The sequence below is a fragment of the Muntiacus reevesi genome, chromosome X (assembly GCF_963930625.1).
Source record: "Muntiacus reevesi chromosome X, mMunRee1.1, whole genome shotgun sequence".
Classification (NCBI taxonomy): Eukaryota; Metazoa; Chordata; class Mammalia; order Artiodactyla; family Cervidae; genus Muntiacus; species Muntiacus reevesi.
Window position 1 is genome coordinate 102,526,449 of NC_089271.1, and position 22,353 is coordinate 102,548,801.

Consider the following 22,353-nt stretch of genomic DNA (forward strand, 5'->3'; position numbering starts at 1 on the left):
TCCTTCCAATGAATAATCAGGAGTTATTTGCTTTAGGATTGACTGGTTTGATGTCCTTGCAGTCCAAGGGACTCTCAAGAGTCTTCTCCAACACCACAGGGTTTATAGGTGTCACTTTTTCTTTTTAGTCATGTTTAGGTTTTGTTCGCAAAGCACACAGTGGGTTTAAAAAAAAAAAAAGTATCATAGCTTTTGTTTATTTACTGGTAAAGTTGAACATTTATAGGTCAAACACAGCATTTCTCTTTAGTAAGTATCTGTTGATGACTTAAAATATTAAAGTCATTGAGTTATGCAAGGCTTAAATTAACTTGGCCACCATGTCCCCAGGATTTCTTTGTTGGTTTCTGTGTCATTTGTGTGTTTGTGTTTTAATATTATAGGTTATCAAGTCGGCAGTGATTCAGAAGCTTCAGGATCGTCCGGAAGAGGTGGAAGAGGTAGTTTCCGAGGCTGCCGTGGAGGATCTGGTCTAGGAAGTTCAAGTTAGTAGTGGATTGCAAATACTGTGCTTCATTTATTAAAGAAATGATTAAAAATAACACCTATCACATATAAGCTTATTATGACTTTATGAGAACGGTTTAATATAATGGCTGGCAGGTACATAATGACTTATGCTATGCAAAATATTATTTTGTAGACGTACGTAATTCCTTATAGATTAAATGAGAGTATGTGAATTTTCTAACAGTTTGTGTGATGCAGTTCTTTAATATTACATGCTGTGAAGCGTTTTAGAGCTTTGATAAAGATGGCTGACCTTACAAATAAGTGGCATTCTCATGATTCCATTATACCTTCTTATACCAGTGTGGCTTTCTACCTAGATTTTTCCAGTCGTCTTTCCTTGGTGCTAAGATATTGTCTCCTGAAGTCACTTTTGGAATGCATGTCTCTCTTAACAGAGGAGAACAGAATAGTGAAAATAAGAACATAAACTGATATAATGATTTAATAGATATGTAGCAGATTAGTGAATTGTCACTTTTTGAAAAGTGAAGAGATCCACAGGGTTGCTGTTTAAGACTGATAAAGTTTGATTTGAGTGCAGTGGGTACGAAGGGATGCTATTCTGGAGAATAAGCAGTAAGCTTATGTAATGTGAAATTTTGAGGGGCAGCAACAGTGCTGCTTTTCAAAGGCAATTTAACTTGCTTATATCATATTGTGGTGTAGTATTAGCTCTGTTATTGTGGCATATAGTTAAATATCTCCTGAGGAGAGAATAGGAACAGAAGGAGAGGAGACTGTTCAAAGATAATAGATGAGACTTTTCCAGAGTGAATGAGGTATAAGAGTCTTGAGCAAGGTAAATAAAAGCAAATTTACACCCTTAAAAAATACTCTAGAGATTAAAAAAAAATTGAAAACTCACCAGAGGAGAAAGATCCACCTATCCAGGCAAGAATCCTGGAGTGGGTAGCCTTTCCCTGCTCCAGGGGATCTTCCCAACCCAGGAATTGAACCCAGGTCTCCTTCATTGAAGGCAGATTCTTTACCAGCTGAGCCACAAAGGAAATCCAAAGCCCTTGACTGTGTGGATCTCAACAAATTGTGGAAAATTCTTAAAGAGCTGGGAATACCAGGCCATCTTACCTGCCTCCTGAGAAATCTGTTTGCAGGTCAAGAGGCAACAGTTAGAACCAGACGTGGAACAACGGACTGGTTCCAAATTGGGAAAGGAGTAGTTCAAAGCTGTATATTGTCACCCTCCTTATTTAACTAATAGGCAGAGTACATCATGAGAAATGCCGGGCTGGATGAAGTGTAAGCTGGAATCAAGATTTCTGGTAGAAATATCAATAACCTCAGATACGCAGATGACGCCACCCTTATGGCAGAAAGTGAAGAGGAACTAAATAGCCTCTTGATGAGAGTGAAAGAGGAGAGTGAAAGAGTTGACTTCAAGCTCAACATTCAGAAAACTAAGATCATGGCATCTGGTCCCATCACTTCATGGCAAATAGATGGGGAAAACAGTGGCAGACTTTATTTTCTTGGGTTCTGGAATCACTGCCGATAGTGACTGCAGCCATGAAATTAAAAGATGGTTGCTCCTTGGAAGAAAACCTATGACCCAGACAGCATATTAAAAAGCAGAGACATTACTTTGCCAACAAAAGTCCTCCTGGTCAACGTTACGGTTTTTCCAGGAGTCATGTATGGATGTGAGAGTTGGACTGTTAAAGAAAAGTGAGCTCAGAAAGAATTGATGCTTTTGAACTGTGGTGTTGGAGAAGACTCTTGAAAGTCCCTTGGACTACAAGGAGATCAAACCAGTCAATCCTAAAGGAAATCAGTCCTAAATATTCATTGGAAGGACTGATGCTGAAACTGAAGCTTCGATACTTTGGCCACCTGGTGCGAAGAACTGACTCATTGGAAGAGACCCTGATGCTGGGAAAGATTGAAGGTGGGAGGAGAAGGGGACGACAGAAGATGAGATGTTTGGTGTCACCCGACTCGATGGACATGAGTCTGAGTAAGCTTCAGGAGTTGGTGCTGGACAGGGAAGCCTGGTGTGCTGCAGTCCATCGGGTCGCAAAGAGTCAGACATGACTGAGAGACTGTACTGAACTGATAAAAGAACAGTAGGTCAACAGCATAAATTTTTTTCAGTAGTGGCAGAGGTCAGGGTAAGGTAGAATTCAGAATACTAAGGGAGAATAACTCTGAACCCAAGCTGCTGTTTTCAGATAATTTGGGTGTTAGAAATAATATTTTGGGTAAAGTTGATGTTTAATACTTTTAGGGGATTGAGGAAAGGACTGTTCAATCATATTAGTAAAAAGGAAACTGAGCTTTGGAAGAAAGTAGGAAGCAATGATGAGCCAAAATAGATAAATAACATTTCAAAATTCGTAAGCATATTGGTATAATTGAAAGCATATTGACTGCATGAGCTAGTGATAATGATGATTAATTTAGGGTTATTTAGAAATAAAAAGAACTAAAATTTTAACAAATGAAAAGACAGTTCTTTGTCAGTTCTTATTAGTAAAAAGAAGAATAGATTGAAATTAAAGATTTCTTACATATGGTAAAAGTTGGGGTAATCAGAAAAAGAATAAAATAAGTAACCTACTAGTGGAGGAAATACAGTAGAAAGAGGAGAGGACTTTGTAGGAAGGAGATTAGGTTGAAAATAATTTTAATAATAGCTTCAGTATCCATGGTGACATTGAAGGATGTCAGTAAGATCATTAAATAAAATACAGCCTTTGGGGATATCTAATAGAAGGCCAGAGAGGCAAAGAGGAAGCATTGAAAGAAACCGGTGAAGAGAAAACACAAAATAAGATGATAGGAGTGAAAATACATGTATCAGTAATTTTATGTGAGCATTTCAATGCAGAGTTGAGAATAAAGAGAAAAAATATCAGTACGTTATTAAAGAAAGCTGATGTAGAAATAGACAAAATAGACTCTTAAGGCAGATATAGTTCTGAACATGCCTTGAATCTAACAGCATAGTCTTAAACTATACAGGGCAAAAATTGAAATAAGGAAAAATGTGCAAACCCTAGTGAAACAGTTATTCACCATTAGGATTTTAAACTATTTTATTTTTCAAAAACTGATAGACCACAAATGAGTAAGATTACAGATTTGAATATAAGATTTGAATATCAGTTATTAAGCCTGATTTAATAGTTGTGTTTGAAGTGATATATTCGCAAATTACAAATCCTTTTCCAGCATACAGAAAATATACACAATTTGAAAATCTATTAAGGCTAAAGGAAAGGCCCAAGATATATCATAAAATTTATATCGTAGACCATATTGTAACTATTAAGGTGGATATTGTACTTGTTAAAATGCATTAAAAGTAGAAATCAATAACAGAGGCCTGACCCTTGTGCTTTGGGAACTGCATTTCTCAGTTTATGAATTGCAGTTTATGTGGAAATGATGAAATATTTAGAATGGGATGACTATAAAAACCGAACATATAAAAATGTATGGGGTTACGTGGCTGTGGGCTGCTCCATGGGGTGGGCACCACTTCCCATGGCATCCCATGGAGGCCACTCCCATTGGTCCAGGGCAGTTCTTCAAAATAAGTATGCAAATATGATCCGGTTTCCTACTGGGGCTGGCGACAGTGCACTGGTCCAGTGAAGGAGTCCAGGAGGGGCATCATCATTGCCTGCTACTCCACCACCTCTGTTTCTACCTAATGTTGTGTGGAAGGCCAGTGCAATCAGAAAAAAGTTATTGAAGATACAGGACCTTGACAAGAAAGCACAGCATATGACTTGATTATCTATTTGTAAAATCCAAAAGAATGCATAGTTTATCAACCACTGAAAATAATATCATAATGTGTTAGGTTGTGAAATCAGCATACAGAAGATAACAGCCTTCCATGCAGTTCAATTAGTAGATGTATGGCAGATATCCTATCTGTAGTCATAAAATAAGATAAAATAGCGTAAGAATAAGGTATTCCAAAGAATGCGAGTTCCACAGAATAGCAGAGAGAGAAAGAAAGCCTTCCTCAGTGATCAGTGCAAAGAAATAGAGGGAAACAATAGAAGGGGAAAGACTAGACATCTCTTCAAGAAAATTAGAGATACCAAGGGAATATTTCATGCAACGATAGGCTCAATAAAGGACAGAAATGGTATGGACCTAACAGAAGCAGAAATATTAAGAAGATGTGGCAAGAATATACAGAAGAACTGTACAAAAAAGATCTTCATGACCCAGATAATCATGATAGTGTAGAGCCAGCCATCCTGGAATACAAAGTCAAGTGGACCTTAGGAAGCATCACTATGAGCAAAGCTAGTGGAAGTGATGGAATTCCAGTAGAGCTGTTTCAAATCCTGGAAGATGATTCTGTGAAAGTGCTGCACTCAACATGCCAGCAAATTTGGAAAACTCAGCAGTGGCCACAGGACTGGAAAAGGTCAGTTTTCATTCCAATCCCAAAGAAAGGCAATACCAAAGGATGCTCAAACTACTGCACAATTGCACTCATCTCACACGCTAGCAAAGTAATGCTCAAAATTCTCCAAGAGAGGCTTCACCAATACGTGAACCGTGAGCTTCCAGATATTCAAGCTGGTTTTAGAAGCGGCAGAGGAAGCAGAGATCAAATTGCCAATATCTGCTGGATCATCGAAAAAGCACGAGAGTTCCAGAAAAATGTCTATTTCTGCTTTATTGACTATGCCAAAGCCTTCGACTGTGTGGATCACAATAAACTGTGGAAAATTCTGAGAGATGGGAAGTCCAGTGGGGTCACAAAGAGTCAGACAAGACTGCCCAACTGAACTGAACTGAAATATAGAAAGCAAATACTAACAGACCTAAAGGAAGAAATGGATGGGAATACAATCATAGAGGAGACTTTAACACCTCACTGACGTCAGTGGACAAATCTTCCAGACAGAAAATCGATAAGGCAACAGAGATCCTAGATGACATATTAGGACAGTTAGGCCTAATTGATATTTTCAGGACATTCAGTTCAGTCCAGTCACTCAGGCTCTCTGTGACCCTGTGGTCTCAGCACACCACGCTTCCCTGTCCATCACCAGCACCCATAGCTTGTTCAAACTCACGTCCGTTGAGTCGGTGATGCCATCCAGCCATCTTATCCTCTGTCATCCCCTTCTCCTCCCATCTTCAATCTCTCCCAGCATCAGGGTCTTTTCCAATGAGTCAGTTCTTCGCATCAGGTGGCCAAAATATTGGAGTTTCAGCTTCAGCATCAGTCCTTCCAATGAATAATCAGGAGTTATTTGCTTTAGGATTGACTGGTTTGATGTCCTTGCAGTCCAAGGGACTCTCAAGAGTGTTCTCCAACACCACAGGGTTTATAGGTGTCACTTTTTCTTTTTAGTCATGTTTAGGTTTTGTTCGCAAAGCACACAGTGGATTTAAAAAAAAAAAAAAGGATCATAGCTTTTGTTTATTTACTGGTAAAGTTGAACATTTATAGGTCAAACACAGCATTTCTCTTTAGTAAGTATCTGTTGATGACTTAAAATATTAAAGTCATTGAGTTATGCAAGGCTTAAATTAACTTGGCCACCATGTCCCCAAGATTTCTTTGTTGGTTTCTGCGTCATTTGTGTGTTTGTGTTTTAATATTATAGGTTATCAAGTCGGCAGTGATTCAGAAGCTTCAGGATCGTCCGGAAGAGGTGGAAGAGGTAGTTTCCGAGGCTGCCGTGGAGGATCTGGTCTAGGAAGTTCAAGTTAGTAGTGGATTGCAAATACTGTGCTTCATTTATTAAAGAAATGATTAAAAATAACACCTATCACATATAAGCTTATTATGACTTTATGAGAACGGTTTAGTATAATGGCTGGCAGGTACATAATGACTTATGCTATGCAAAATATTATTTTGTAGACGTACGTAATTCCTTATAGATTAAATGAGAGTATGTGAATTTTCTAACAGTTTGTGTGATGCAGTTCTTTAATATTACATGCTGTGAAGCGTTTTAGAGCTTTGATAAAGATGGCTGACCTTACAAATAAGTGGCATTCTCATGATTCCATTATACCTTCTTATACCAGTGTGGCTTTCTACCTAGATTTTTCCAGTCGTCTTTCCTTGGTGCTAAGATATTGTCTCCTGAAGTCACTTTTGGAATGCATGTCTCTCTTAACAGAGGAGAACAGAATAGTGAAAATAAGAACGTAAACTGATATAATGATTTAATAGATATGTAGCAGATTAGTGAATTGTCACTTTTTGAAAAGTGAAGAGATCCACAGGGTTGCTGTTTAAGACTGATAAAGTTTGATTTGAGTGCAGTGGGTACGAAGGGATGCTATTCTGGAGAATAAGCAGTAAGATTATGTAATGTGAAATTTTGAGGGGCAGCAACAGTGCTGCTTTTCAAAGGTAATTTAACTTGCTTATATCATATTGTGGTGTAGTATTAGCTCTGATTAATTTTATAAGATAATTTTAATAAAATTTTGAGAAAGTAATGTATAATTGAAGGAAATAATTTATGGAAAGATTCTTCTGTGTGATACTTCAAAAACACTATGATTTCTGTTAAAAATAAATTATTTTATCCTGCATCTTTTTAACTTATGGCACCATAAATTGATTTTTTTCTTTTTACTGCATGACTTAAAAGTTTTTAAAAGTAAGATAATCTAAATTTTTAATCTGTAATCTAGAGTGCGATTATGAACAAGATGAGAGATCCCAGTGCTCTGGTTCCATTTTTGGTTCTAAAAGATCAGCATTAAGTGGTGCAGGTGAGAAATAGTATTTACTACTGAAAATTAATCATTCACATTTGCTTTTAGCTCTAGGATTATTGAACCTAATATATATTTTTAAGTATATTATGTTGGTTCATGATTATCTCTGCTTTGTAGATTTGTAGGTAAAAAGAAAATGGACAATTTTTCCTCCCTTATCAAATTTGTGCTCTGAGAATTATTCCCTTTCTTATCTACCAGTTAATTTGAGATATAAATTATAGTTTTAATTAGAAGAAGGAAAATGAAGTTTACTTTGGTTTCAAAGAAAGGATTGTGAGGGCATTTGAGGAGAATGTGGGGGAAAAAAAGCATCCTGTTGATGAAATAATTAAAAGTAGTTAAATGAACTGTGGTATTAAAAAGAAATGAGCTATATGAAGCCTGAAAAGACGTGGAGGAGCCTTAAATGCGTACTGCATGCTTGCTAAGTCACTTCAGTTGTGTCAGATTCTTTGCAACCCCATGGACTATAGCTCACCAGGCTCCTCTGTCCATGGGACTCTCTAGGCAGGATTATTATAGTGGGTTGCCATGCCCTCCTCCAGGGGATCTTGCCAACCCAGGGATGAACCTGCGTCTCCTGTGACTCCTGCATTGCAGGCAGATTCTTTACTGCTGAGCCAGTGGGGAAGCTCTAAATATGTGCTACTGAGTGAAAGAAGCCAGTCTGAAAAGACAGTATACAGTATGATTCCAACTCTGTATGACATTCTGTAAAAGGCTTCTTCTGTAAGAAGAGGGCTGAAAAAAATTGCGTGGTTGCTAGGGGTCAGGGAAGGGATGAACAGACAGAGCACTGAGAATTTTTCGGGTAGTGAAGTTACTGTGTATGATACTATAATGATGGAGACATGCCATGATAGATTTTTGCAAACATAAAATAACACTGTATAGTACCATGAATGAGCTGTAATGTAAACCATGGACTTTGGGTGATTATGTTGTGCCAGTATTGGTTTATCAACTGTAACAAAATACCTCTCTTGTGGGGAGCGTTGATTATGTCAGGGGGGTGTGGAGTATGCAGGTGTGAGGACTGGACGTATCTGGGAAGTCTCTGCATTTTCCTCTTAATGTTTCTGTGAACCCGAAATTGTCCTAAATATGAAGTGTTTAAATAAAATGTTCAGACGAGAAAAAGGTTTTAGTTAAATATAGAATTAGGAGATGGGTGGGTTAAGGGTCTAGGAATCCTGAGAAATTACTCAATATTTGAAAAGAAATAGCTATATATTTTATGTGCTTGAAGAGGAGCTGTGTTTCCTCTGAATATTTCTGTAAAACAATGCTTTACAGGTAATGGTGACACTTTCCAAAGCAGAAGTGGTCATGGGAGTGGACGAGGTGAGTTCTTATTTGGTTTACCTGTAAGTGGTTAAAATGACTGTAATCCAAGTTTAAATTTTGAAGTTAAAGGTAACTGTTGGTGCTTTTATACACACTTTGAGGAGTATACATTTGCACGGCCAGTTTGGAGAAGTTGTTTACTTTTGTTGTTTAGTCGCTGTGTTGTGTCTGACTCTTGCAACCCTGTGGACTATAGCCCACCAGGCTCATCTGTCCATGGGATTTTCCAGGCAAGAATACTGGAGTGGGTTTGTCATTTCCTTCTCCAGGGGACGCCAGTTGTTTACTACTACTCTTTAATCCAGCAGTTCCATTATATACTGTAGGTGTATATGCTCAGTGCATGTAAAAGGATGCTCACTTAAGCTTCATGTATAATATGTGAAAACTGAAAATCACCTAAAATTCATCAATAAATAACTGCTTAATAAATAACATAACCATAAAATGGGAGTTACCATACAAATGTTAAAGACTGAGATGTAATCTATGTTTACAGATTCTTATATTAATCTTTCTTATGAGATAGTTAGCTTGGTGTCGGGGAAAAAGAAAGTTCACTATAGATAGTTTTATACTATTAGAAAAATCTCAGAGTTAAAAATGCTTAACTTTCATATAAAAGTTAAAATATTTTCCAGACTAGTGAAACAATAAAGCTGGTTTAATATCTCTGAAAAATTCTGTGATCATTATTAGTCTGAGAGCATTCAGAGTGGCAGTTCCCTTGAACCACTTTTCCCTGCTTCACTCTTTCAGATTCTTGGTTTCTCCAGTGTAGGAAAAGATTATGAATGACTAAACCATATTTTATACAAATTCTTAGATCTTGTTTGAAAAGGGGTTTGAAGACCTGTGGACATACAAGACAGGAAAATTAGAGAGTGCACATATAAAAGTGCTATGTGTTAGCCTTCCAAAGCTAATACAGTCCTGATTCTTTCTGTGTTAGTACCTGAAAGTGGCACAGTCAGTGACTCCTTGTCTAGAAACCAGAAATGTAGTGTGTGGAAAAGAGTTAACATGATAGGCCTGACTGGTCTTCTTGGAAAGTCCTTCTTACAAGACCCTTCCCTGGCTTCTGGGAACTTGGATTTTGGGAGGGGTCTCAACACCCTTAACCAGTGTGAGTGGTCCACTGTACCTAAGTGGTTTGTAAAACAATGTGGTTTATGATGAATACCCCCTTTTCTTCTGGGAGTTGGGAAATTTGGTACATGCCAGGCAGAAGGTGCCTGCCTGCTTTATCAGCCCCTCATAAGAACCCTGAATATTGAATCTCTAAATTGCTCTGGTAAACATTTTCAGCATGTTGTCACAACTCGTCCTGTATGACCCCAGTGGGAGTGACTCTTAAAAGCTTGCACCTGGTCTTCTCTGGCCTTTTGTCCATACCCTTTTTTCCTTTGCTCATTTTGCTTCATATCTTTTCTATGTAATAAGTCACAGCTATAGTTTTGACTGTATTCCGAGTTCTAGCAAATCATAGAACCTATATGGACTAAGCAGAGATGGACTTTTAGTTCCTCTTAGAAAATATATTCCTTTGTTGAGGAATATAGGAATAGGAAAGAGACAAAACAGCTTAAACAAGGAGATACTAATATGTTATAACATTGTAATCTGCATAAAGTCAGCATTTTGAATGCTAAGGGAACTTAAAATATTCAGGATTCTATTTATCTTAATTGTCTCAAATATTATTTGTTCGAAGGGACCATCCATGTTTAGAACTTTTTCTCTTTGAAAACAAACAACAAAAATAAAGATATACACAGTCTTGTATATTAACTGGCTGTCACTGTGTGTTTCTTTAATAGGTGGTTACAAAGGTTTAAATGAAGAAGTAATTACAGGCTCTGGAAAGAGTAAGTTTTACTTTAGATCAGGTATTTGATTTTTATAGTGAGTATTGTTTTACCCCTCGATTTTAAAAACCATTTGTCTTGTTTTCGTTTGATTCCTTTTAAGATTCTTGGAAGTCAGAAGCTAAAGGAGGAGAAAGTGGTGACACTCAGGGTATGTTAATTTTTGTGTGATCCACATAAATGTATATTACATTAGTGTATATATATATATATATATATATATATATATATATATATATATATACAAATGCAGAATATTTAAAGAGATAACTTTAAAAAGTTTGAAGTAAAAACTTTAATGGTAAACCTTGGGAACTTTGTTTTGTAATTTTATTTATTTACTTTTGACTGTGCTGGGTCTTCGTTGCTGCACAGGCTTTTCTCTAGTTGCGGAGACTGAGGGCTCCTCTCTAGTTGTGGTCTTCTCATTGTGGTGGCTTTTCTTGATGCAGAGCATGGGCTCTAAGGTGCACGGGCTTCAGTAGTTGTGATACATGGGCTCAGTAGTTGCAGCTCCTGGGCTCTAGCGCACAGGCTGCGCATGGGCTTAGTTGCTCTGTGGCATGTGAGGTTTTCCTGGGGCAGGAATCGAACTCGTGTTTCCTGCATTGGCAGGTGGATTCTTCACCAGTGAGCCACCAGCGAAGCCCAGGAATTTGCATGTTGTTTTGAATTTGAGTTTGTTGGTTTTTGTCTGTTTTCCCTTTTATTTTTATTTTAATCCTTATAATGTAAATTTTCTTTTAAATTCTGAGGACGAAAAGTGACCTACGTACCACCTCCTCCACCTGACGATGAGGAGTCCATCTTTGCACATTATCAGACAGGCATAAACTTTGACAAATATGATACTATTCTTGTAGAAGTATCTGGACATGATCCACCACCAGCAATTCTGGTCAGTGTAATAATTGTTTCTGTAATGGCTGTGAGACAAACTTTCTTTTTTAAAAATGTGGAACATTTCTTTAATTTGATATTAAAGAATACAAAAACTTCATCTTTAGTATTTAATGAGAAATTTAGAATCATATCTAACATCTACATTATAATTAATTGCTGTATTGAAAGGGAGGGTACTATATTTCCTCCCCACCTCCTCAAACTAGGATGGAAACTTCATTTAAATTTATTAAAAAGGTTACTTTTCCTAAAGATTCAATATTTCTGCTTTCTACGTATGTGAGAAAGTGCATCTTAGAGGAGTGATTTTCTAAGGAATCGGGGAGCCCAGAGTTCCCTGTTGATAATGAACCGTTTTCATTGATCAGAGTTATTTGTATCTCACAGGTTTTAAGGGTGCTGAAAAAGGTTTTAGAGCCATTGTCTATATGGAATATTCCTTAATTCTATCAAGTAGTCGCATAGAGGTTCTAGATATTACTTTTGAATGGGGGCATATGTATTACATAAAATAGAATTAACAACTTGAAACTAATTCAAATGGAATATGTTTATGGCATGACTAGTGTATGATACATGGAATTTAACCACTGCCCCCTGATTTTTTTTAGACTTTTGAAGAAGCTAATCTTTGTCAGATATTGAATAAGAACATTGCTAAAGCTGGTTATACTAAGCTTACTCCTGTGCAAAAATACAGTATTCCTATTATACTAGGAGGACGAGATTTGATGGCATGTGCTCAGACAGGCTCTGGAAAGACTGTAAGTCACTTCCCTACATATGTTTAGCCTAGTATTCAAGCTGTCACTTTTTGAACTTTGGTTCTTCCCAAGTAGATGATTTTAGTGAACTGCCATAAATACTCATGTTTTTGCCTCTGATTTCTGGTTTTATTGAAGTTTGTGTACTTTTGACGAAAGAATTTTGAACTATTTCTAGAGTAGTGTTTTGCAGTTCATAGATGTTTATAAGTGTATTCAGCTCCTTCTGTGGGACATAATATTTAATAACTGAGAGTCAAAGCACCAAAGGTTATAAGACCTTTGATTATAAGAGCATGGGAAAAATAATTTATGTAATGTAAAGTTTTTCCCATCACTTCATGGCAAATAGATGGAAAACAAAAAGTGGGAACAGTGACAGATTTTATTATCTTGGGCTCCAGAATCACTGTGGACGGTGACTACAGCCACGAAATTAAAAGACACTTCCTCCTTGGAAGAAAAGCTATGACAAACCTAGACAGCATTTTAAAAAGCAGAAATTTGCCACTTTGCTTACAAAGGTCCTTACAGTCAAAGCTAAGTTTTTTCCAATAGTCATGTATGGATGTGAGAGCCTTAAAGAAGGCTGAAAGCCAAAGAATTGATGCTTTCAAACTGTGGTGCTGGAGGAGACTCTTGAGAGTCCCTTGGACAGCAGGGAGATCAAAGCAATCGATCCTAAAAGAAATTAGTCCTGAATATTCACTGCAAGGACTGATGCTGAAGCACCAATACTTTGGCTACCTGATGTGAAGAGCCACCTCATTGGAAAAGATCCTGATGCTGGGAAAGATTAAGGCAGGAGGAGAAGGGGACGACAGAGGATGAGATGGTTGGATGGCATCACCAACTCAATGGACATGAGTCTGAGCAAACCCCGAGAGATAGTAAAGCAACCTGATGTACTGCAGTCCATGGGGTCAAAAAGAGTTGGACACGAGTTGGCCACTAACAACAACAGTGTAATAGCTGATACAGTTTTGGAGTCAAGAGAATGAGAAATAGCTGTATGTACTGTTGTTGTCTATGTACTGTACCTGGTCCTTAGTACGAAGTGACCTCTGGCTATGCTAATTCTAAAAGAACTCTGATGGGACCCAGTTGGTCTTAGGACTAAACTGTGAGATTTGTGAATTAAATAGGGTTCCATGAGATGAGCATTAAAGACTGTCATTTCCAGGATCATAGTCTTGCTTCATACTATATTAGTCTTGAAAATTCTCCATAGTAGAGTTGAAAGGAAAATAAGTGAAAATAAGCTGTACAATATAGCAGCTAATGTGTGACTTAAATGTGGTTTTGGAGGTAGATTTTAGTGTCTTATTTAATAAGAAAACTGTAGCACCATGTTTCTCTTGCCATATGTAACGTTTATGAGGGTGATATGTTTAGTGAGTCAAATGAATGCTTTCCCAATTTTTGCTCTTGTGGACCACTTTTGTCATGCATTCTGATTTTATTTCTACCTCAAAAGGAATCATTTATACTAAATGCTACATTCCTCATTTACCTCTCAAAATAAGTTAATGTTTGTTTATGTAGAATCTTTGGTTGTGTTTGTTTTTTAAAAAACACAAAAGATAGTTTCATAAGATAGATTAACTTTATCAAACATCTTATATTGTATAATATGAGAATGATGACCAAAATGTTAGATACTCATTGAAATAAATATTATTTCCCTTTCGCATTTTAAATTTATCAAAAAGATGAAAGAAGAAGCTAAGGGATATAAAGACATGAGGAATAGGTTGCCATAGGGAAAAGGATGATTCCCTATAAATTTGTAAGTTATGCAATTTAACTTCTAGGCAGCTTTTCTCTTGCCAATTTTGGCTCATATGATGCGTGATGGAACAACTGCCAGTCATTCTAAAGAACTGCAGGAACCAGAGTGTATTATTGTAGCACCAACTCGAGAGTTGATCAGTCAGATCTATTCGGAAGCCAGAAAATTTTCTTTTGGGTAAGTACATCTGGAATGCCACTCACAAACAAGTTTTTCTTTAGAGAATTATTGTATTTATTTTGGGAGGAACTCAGTACATGAAAAAGAATGCAGTCATATAATTTAATGTGGTGTTACCTGACTGAAGTTGACTTTTTCATAATCTTGTTTATAGAATCTATTTTTTTAAATGCTTATTAAAAATCGGATGGTGATAGAAGTAGAACAATAAGACAGTGTACATATTCATGTGTTTTCTGGTAGTTTTTAAGTATATGTTTAAACATGAGTTTATGGTGTTCCTAATAATTTTCTCTCCTTTAACCCGTAACTTCATAAAATGGATAACTGCTTATTTAACAATCAGACCTAATTTTTAATCACTGTAAGATTGTCCATGTGTTTGTATTTTATTTCTCTATTTGGGAGATTTAAGTTGTTTCTATAGATTTACTGTTAAAAATATGAAGTTATTTTAAAGCTTGCATTCTACCAGCAGTATTTGAAAATGCCAGCTTCACTGTACACTTTGCCACTATTTGGTGTTGGATTAGTTATCTGTTGCTGCTCACCTTAAAACCTAGTTGCTCAAAACAATACATATTATTTACAGTTTCTGAGGGTTAGGAATTGAGGAACGGTTTAGCTGGGTGTTTCTGGCTTGGCATCTCAAGAGGTTGCAGACAAGATGTCATCCAGAATTATAGTCATCTGGCTTTATTGGATCTCTCTGTAAGAATGGTTGTCTCTAGGAAATGACAGCTGGCTTCATTAGATTGAAGGGTCAGTGAGAAAGAGCAAGGAGGAGGTTTCTGTGACTTTTGTAAGACAGTTGCAGTCACTTTTGCTGTACTCTGTTCCTTACTAAACAGGTCACTAAATCTAGCTCATCCTCAGGACTGGCTATATAATTTGTGAGAACTAGCCCAAAATGAAAGTACAAGGTCCTTTGTTAAAAAATTAGGATGAATTTTAAAGCAGCAAATAGAATATTAAACCAAGTTCAGGTCTTTTTTAAGCATAGGACTCTGTATTACTGCACAGGTTCTATACCTATGAAGCCAGCCTTGCACACATCTTTGGAGGAGGGAGTTAGGATCTATATTTAAAGGAAGGTGTATTGAAGAATTTGTGTACATATTTTAAAATCACTACAGCTATCTTCATGTTTTCATTTATTTGGTTATTGAGAGGTTGAACTACTTTTTGAATGCTTTGTACATTTTCCCTGTGAATTATCCATTTGTTGTCTACCCATTTATCTGTTGGTATATTAGTCTTTTTCTGTACAGTTCTTTAGAGCTTTCTATCTAGAACCTTCAGCTTTTATTTTGTATAAATCAGTTTGTTTGAAATTAGAGGAGAAAAAACTAAAATTATTAAAATTCTTTTAATGTCAAGCTTGACAGATCTTTTTTTGTAAGAAGTAGATGTTCATTGCTTATACCAGTGTTTATTTCTTACTGACCCCCATGTACTGTGTTGCTCTTCGAGCTTTTAAATCAAGTAAAAGATAAAAGTTTTCTTTTTTAAAAAAAAAAACAATAATATTTCAGATAATATGTATGCACAAAATGTGTATTAGTGTGTGGATATTTGTTGGAACATTTTTGTGGCAAAAAACTGAGAAGTGTCTAACTGTCTATCTTTAATCCTCCTCTTCAGAGTTTACACACTATTATGGTTTTATGTGAAATAGTATAGAAAGAGCTGGTGCACATGTATGCACTTTAATCCTCCTCTCAAGAGATCCTAGCATACTAAGCTTGGTTGCCATCCTTTAAAAAAAATGGTATATGTTGGAGCTAACACTTACTATAGAACTGTACTCATCTTTATAGATGCTCAGTGTTCTTTGTACGGAAGGCCTATAATTCTGTTTTTTCTTGTTAGATAATTTTCAGTCTTTTGATACTAAAAATCATGTTAGCAGTGAATATATTACACAGTCATCTTTACCCCTTTGTGGGGATGTATCTGAAGGGAAAATTCCTTAATTTATTGGGAAGAATAAGTTTTAAAATTTTAATAGAGACTAAAATTGTGAAAGAGATTATATCAGTTTATCCCCCTGAGTGCCAGTTTCCCTACACTGGCTGACATGACATTATCACACTTGAGGGAAAATTTTGTTAGACTTCATTTGTTTTGCATTATTGCTTTAAAAAGTAATATTGAGCTTAAAGTGTTTAAAAACCGTCTGTATTTTTAATGAACATTTGTTCATACTGTCATATTGTTGGCCTGTTGTATGGGTGTTGGTTGTGTTTATCATTGTTTTTGAAGAGCTCTGTCAGGCAGGTTGCAAATACTTTTTCCCTCAGCTTTTCAACATTCTGGGAAGAATTGTAAAAGAATGTTGAATGTATTAGCTTTTTCTTCATGGATTTCATTTTACATCTCATTAAAAACAAATGACTAATTTTCAAGCAACTAGAAAATGACATTTATTTTTATTGTCAATAGGACTTGCATAAGAGCAGTTGTCACATATGGGGGAACCCCGTTGAGGCATTCAATTCGACAAATAGTACAAGGCTGTAATATATTATGTGCTACTCCTGGGAGACTGATGGATATCATAGGCAAAGAAAAGGTAGGCTCTAGAGGGATAACAGGATTGTGAGATTGATTAGTAATTGTTTTGTTTGGGAAAGAGAGGAACTTGTGTAAAGACATGTATGTTCATTACAGCACCATTTGTATGTTAGGCTCCCATCTGGTTCCCTGAATGCTTTCTTTTAATACAAATAGGTAAATAGTATTTTCCATTTTATACTTGGGAAAACAAACTTTTAGTGAGATTATGTAATTTATTTTAATCTCTAAGTTAGCTCTAGTAAGTGATAGGGTTAGAATCTGGATCTGAATCCAGAATCCATATCCTAGACCCACTCTACTGGGAGAAAAATGAAGTCAATGCTTTTTGCTAGTTTCGTATATGTCTTGAGGAAATCATTTTTTTTTTTTTTTTCCTGGAAGAAAACCTTTGTGGTATCAGTAATTTTTTCTCCTGTTTTAAGTGTGAGAGTGATATTATCAGGATTGTTAAGTTTCTGTCTTTGGAGAGCGATTTGAGGGCTATTTATTTTCCGTTTTCACATACCACATTATTACATCACTGTATCAGTATTTTCAGTTCACTTTCATGACCCTGCTTTGCTTTTTAAGGCTGTTCTTTAAAGGGATTATTAAAAATATGCTCTTTCTGCAGAAAGGAATTTTTCTTAGGGTACTTATTAAGAGTATCCAGAGAAATTCACCTTGATTTCCCACCTTGTTTCCCATCTTCCATAGGGTAACAAAATCACTTGTTTTATTTTTGCAAATATGTGCTTCTGTTTTTAGCACTAAATATTCATGATAGGTAAGAAAAGTTTTCCATTTGTTGCTGAGTGGTTAGAGAATTGGGGATTTATTAAGGGTTTAAAGGAGTTAGAAATAAATTTGTCAGTTATAGGCCACTTGATAATGTCATGCTATTAAGAAATTTTCTTTCTTACATTAAATAGCCTGACTTTATCAGATGATATAATCTAGATATGTGCTGTCCAATACAGTAGTCACTAGCTACGTGTGGATATTTACATTTTAACTGATATAAAATTAAAAGTTCGTTCTTCAGGCACACTAACTTCATTTCAAGTGCTTAATAGCTGCATATGGCTACTGGCTAATACTGAAGATATAGAATATTTAAGTGATTACAGAAAGGTCTATTGTGTAATACTGATCTAAATGTTTTGGTTTCTTTCAGTTTTATGAAATGTTTTATAAGACAAAATTGAGAAATGAAATGAACGCTAATACTATTAGCTAACCATAACAGTGGTCTCATCATTGTATGCATTGATTTCTAATCTTCATCTTTGAGAATATATTAATAGTTAGACTTGATGAGAATATTTTCATTGAATATATCAACTACTGTACTAACTAGTATGCACTCTCTGCTCTAACCCTTGAAAATATCCTAAAAGATTGGTCTCAGACAAGTCAAATACTTAGTCTTGGATGAAGCTGATCACATGCTGGATATGGGTTTTGGACCAGAGATGAAAAAGTTAATTTCCTGCCCAGGAATGCCGTCAAAGGAACAGCGTCAGACCCTTATGTTCAGTGCAACTTTTCCAGAAGAAATTCAAAGGTAAATTTTTTCTTCTTAGAAGTAGCTGCTGTGTACTAAAATGGTTTTACAGCAGGAGAAACAATGTGAATATCTTATTCTTGAGAGATTATAACATGGATAGTTTAAAAGTAAAAGTATTTCTAAAAAGTTCACTATATTTTTCATTGTTTCTTACCTTAATCCCTGGCTTTGCATTAGCATCACATGTTATTAGTGTATGTGGTTGTGTGAGTGAGAAAATGAGAGCACGTAGCACCTCGCTAGGATTTAGTAAGTGCTTACTAAATGAAATTATTTTTATGGTGGTGCCCCCTCTTTGACCCCAAATTATAGAGTTTGGGGGAATTGAACTTGTGTTAGAAAATGTATGTACTAATTGTTGACAGATATCTGAATATCATATATACACTGTGTGGTCTGTGAGTTCTGAGGTTCGCATGACATATTCCTGCGAGAATGGTGACTCTTCTTTCTGCCTGCTAATCCCTTAGCAAGAGGGAACCTGAAGTACCCATACAGCAGGTCTAGCTTATACAGTTCAGTAAAACCCCTGTTTTCTCTGGTGGAACTGTTCTCTCTTTGGGAACCAAGACCTCCAATACTTATAGTTGGTGCAGTGAGCACAATCTCCCATGTGGGTCACTGGGAGTGATGGTAAATGGGCCACTCTAGCTTGTATCCCTTGGTTCCCAGACCCACATGCTCCATAAAGATCTTTGGTTCCTACTGAATGATTGCTTTACTATCTGCTTTTAAATGTTATAAATTGCCTATTATTCCATCTGAAGTCCATTTTTCACATTCTGCATATTCCCTGAACCATTGTGGCATCCATATCCTTGGCTTGCATTTCTACCTGTATGCACTCCCAAACTTATACCTGTAATTTTTGATTGAAGTATAGTTGATTTACAATATTATATTAGTTTCAAGTGTACAACTTAGTAATTTAATATTTTATAAAATATATTCCATACAAAGTTATAAAATGTTAAGTATGTTCCTTATGCTGTACATTCTGTCTTTGTAACTTATTTTATGCCTCATAGTTTGTAACTCAATCCTTTTCACCTCTTTTACTACTCTCCTGGCCCCCTCCCTTTTGGTGACCATTGGTTTATTCTCAGTATCTGAGTCTGTTTGTTTTGTTATGTTTGTTCCTTCGTTTTATTTTTTAGATTCCACTTCCAAGTGAAACCATACAGTATTTGCTTTTTTCTGACATATTTTACTAAGTATAATTAACCTCTGGGTTCATCCATGTTATTGAAGATGGCAAAATTTTCATTATTTTCTATGGCTGAGTAATATTCCATTGTGTGTGTGTGTACCACTTCTTCTTTATCCATTCATCTGTTGATGGACACTTAAGTTGTTTTCATATCTTGTTTATTGTAAATAATGCTGCTATAAACATTGGGAAACATGTATCTTTTCATTTTAGTGATTTCATTTTCTTCAGATAGCTACTCAGTTGTGGAATTGCTTCCTAAGGTAGTTGTATTTTGAATTTTTTGAAAAATGCCCATTCTGTTTTCTATAGCGGCTGTACCAGTTTACGCGCCCACCATCAGTGCATGTGGATTCTCTTTTCTCCACATCTTGCCAACCCTCGTTATTTCTTGTCTTTATGATAATAGCCATTCTGACAGGTGTGCGGTGATATCTCATTGTAGTTTTTGATTTGCATTTCCCTGATGATTAGTGTTATTGAGCATTTTTTCACATGCGTATTGGCCATCTGTATGTCTTATTTGGGAAAATGTCTATTCAGGACCTCTGCCCATTTAAAAAACTTGGGTTGTTCGTCTTACGCTATGAAAGAAATCATGAAGAAACCCAAAGACAGTGTACTGATTAGGAGAAGATATTTGTAAACAATATGTTCAATGAGGGATTAATATTCAAAATACATGAAGAAACTTGTATAAGTTAATGTACTAACTTGTATAAGTTAGTATTTTTTAAAAAAAACAGCCTGATTATTACCTGTATGCTTAATCTCTCTCCTCGGCTTCAGACTTTTAGATTTAACTCTTCAGGATTATTTTTCCTCTTCGATGAATCACCAGTAACTCATGTTCATCAGGTACAAAATTGAACCTCTTCTTCAACTCCCTCTTTTTATCTTTCCAGTTTTCCTTGTTGGCGTCGAGGTCTTTCGAAACCAAAGTCATCTGAAGCATGTTGATTCCTCCCTCATATTCCTTTATCTCCGCTCTTCAAAAGTATTCAACTTGGCAGTGATCTCTAAAATATTGCAAATTTGTTAGTTTCTTCTCTGTTTACCACCTTATTTTAGTTCCTTTTCAGTTCCCCTCTGCTCATTGATAGTAGCTTTCTAATATGTCTGTAGTTTGACTTTTGGGCTGTTAAAATAGCAAAACTAAGTCTGATCTCTATCGTCATTTATTTAAAATAAATTCTCCCATGTCTTTCCATTTCCACAGACTAACCAGCTTTTAAATACTTTTATATGTGACAATTTTTGCTTCATTTGCCACTTTATTCCTTGGAATGATGTTTTCCTGGTTTATTTAGAGTATTTCCTATTGGCTACGCAAGCCAAATTCTGTTCCTCTTCATTATTTATCCTTATTTCTTCTTTCCTTCTGCATAGAGGGCTTTTCCTTAGTCATCCCTGTTTCATGTTCTTGCTTGCTGCTTCCTTAGATCAAGCTTTAAACTTGAAGACTCTTTAAAAAAAAAAAAAACTTTAAAAAAGATTTATTTTTTTAAATTATTTTTAATGGTTTTTTTCTTTTTTTAATTTTTTCCATTTATTTTTATTCGATGGAGGCTAATTAGTTTACAGTATTGTAGTGGGTTTTGCCATACATTGACATGAATCAATAGACATTAATTCATGACATGAATTAATAGACATCATTTCATCCATTTCCTGCCCGTCTTGTAAAGGAACCCTGTGTCTTTTGAAAGAAACTATTTAAAACACTTTGCAGTTTTCTTGTAATATAGTAAGGTCCAATCAATGTTAACTATTGTAGCACTAACTTACTATAGTAAAGCATTGAATAATTAAAATATGTAAATAGTAAACTTAATAAAATATTTTTAAATTATAGTAATTGCTTTCATATAGCTATATTTATGCTGTTTGATATGAGCAACACAGGCAGAGACCATCATATTCATCTTTATACACACAATACCTTACACCACATATACCTCACATGAGGCACTCAGTATATATTTTAATGAGTGTAAAGGATGATTGATAATTAAGAATTTCAGATAATTTCAAGGTTTGTGCCTGGATGAAAGGGTTCTTGACTCTAGAAGTAGTGTATGAACAAGAAGTTTTTCTTTTATGGTAAGAGAGCAGATGAAAAAGAAGCAGCAGTGATTTATTAAGATACTAGATCTGCAGAGTTTGAACTATTTTCTTGATATGCTAGGAGATAACTAGAAAGTAAGAAATTGCTATGTAGGAGAGAGGAGGACTGCTCCATGACCTCTCTTTTTTCCTCCCAAACTTGCTCTGTAATTGGCAATTCCGCTGCTCCCCACCCCATGTTGCTGTGATCTAAAGCAGGGCTTCTTCATGATATATTATCCGTGAGTCGTGTGTGTCAGGATGCTGATACCCTCAAACTTTGGGGAGAGCATCTGCAGCTTGGTGTGGCCTAGCCCCTGGTCTGTTCACCTGGTCTCAGTTTTTTCACCAGTTATGCTCTACAGGTATTATCATTTTCTGTGTCATGATGTGAAAAGTATTGACTTAAGATCTGGTTTGCTTAGAATATTATAGTTCATTTGGAGTATACTAATTTAACAGCTCATATTTTCAGGGAACAGCTCTTTTAAATAACATATATGAAGGTGATGAATGAAGAACAGAATTTTTGCTGTAGGTTTGCATTTTAATCTTTAATTAAAAAATTCCTGCTTGTTGTAGTCTGATAGTTTAGCATACTTTTTATTATTGTTGTATACACATTTTCTATAGTTTCGTGTGGTCAGGGCTTCCAGTTGAAATTACTTACCCATCGTTTGACACAGACTTTTTCATTTGTAATAAATGTTTTGAAAAATGCTAACATTTTACAATGATATTTGAAAGTAATACTTGGATGATGTAATATCTACCATCTCTTATTATGACTGTTGTAATCT

General features: G+C 35.8%; 1 protein-coding gene across 1 annotated transcript in view; it reads left to right on the plus strand.

The window, feature by feature from the left end:
- Positions 1-22,353, plus strand: part of LOC136154640 (probable ATP-dependent RNA helicase DDX4) — a 77,966-nt gene that overhangs the window by 45,229 nt on the left and 10,384 nt on the right. The window contains exons 9-18 of the mRNA XM_065916842.1: positions 384-485; positions 7,165-7,245; positions 8,551-8,598; positions 10,422-10,469; positions 10,573-10,620; positions 11,225-11,367; positions 11,984-12,136; positions 13,951-14,105; positions 16,554-16,683; positions 18,068-18,234. Coding sequence (XP_065772914.1) covers positions 384-485; positions 7,165-7,245; positions 8,551-8,598; positions 10,422-10,469; positions 10,573-10,620; positions 11,225-11,367; positions 11,984-12,136; positions 13,951-14,105; positions 16,554-16,683; positions 18,068-18,234 — 1,075 coding nt within the window. The remainder of the gene's footprint in view (positions 1-383; positions 486-7,164; positions 7,246-8,550; positions 8,599-10,421; positions 10,470-10,572; positions 10,621-11,224; positions 11,368-11,983; positions 12,137-13,950; positions 14,106-16,553; positions 16,684-18,067; positions 18,235-22,353) is intronic.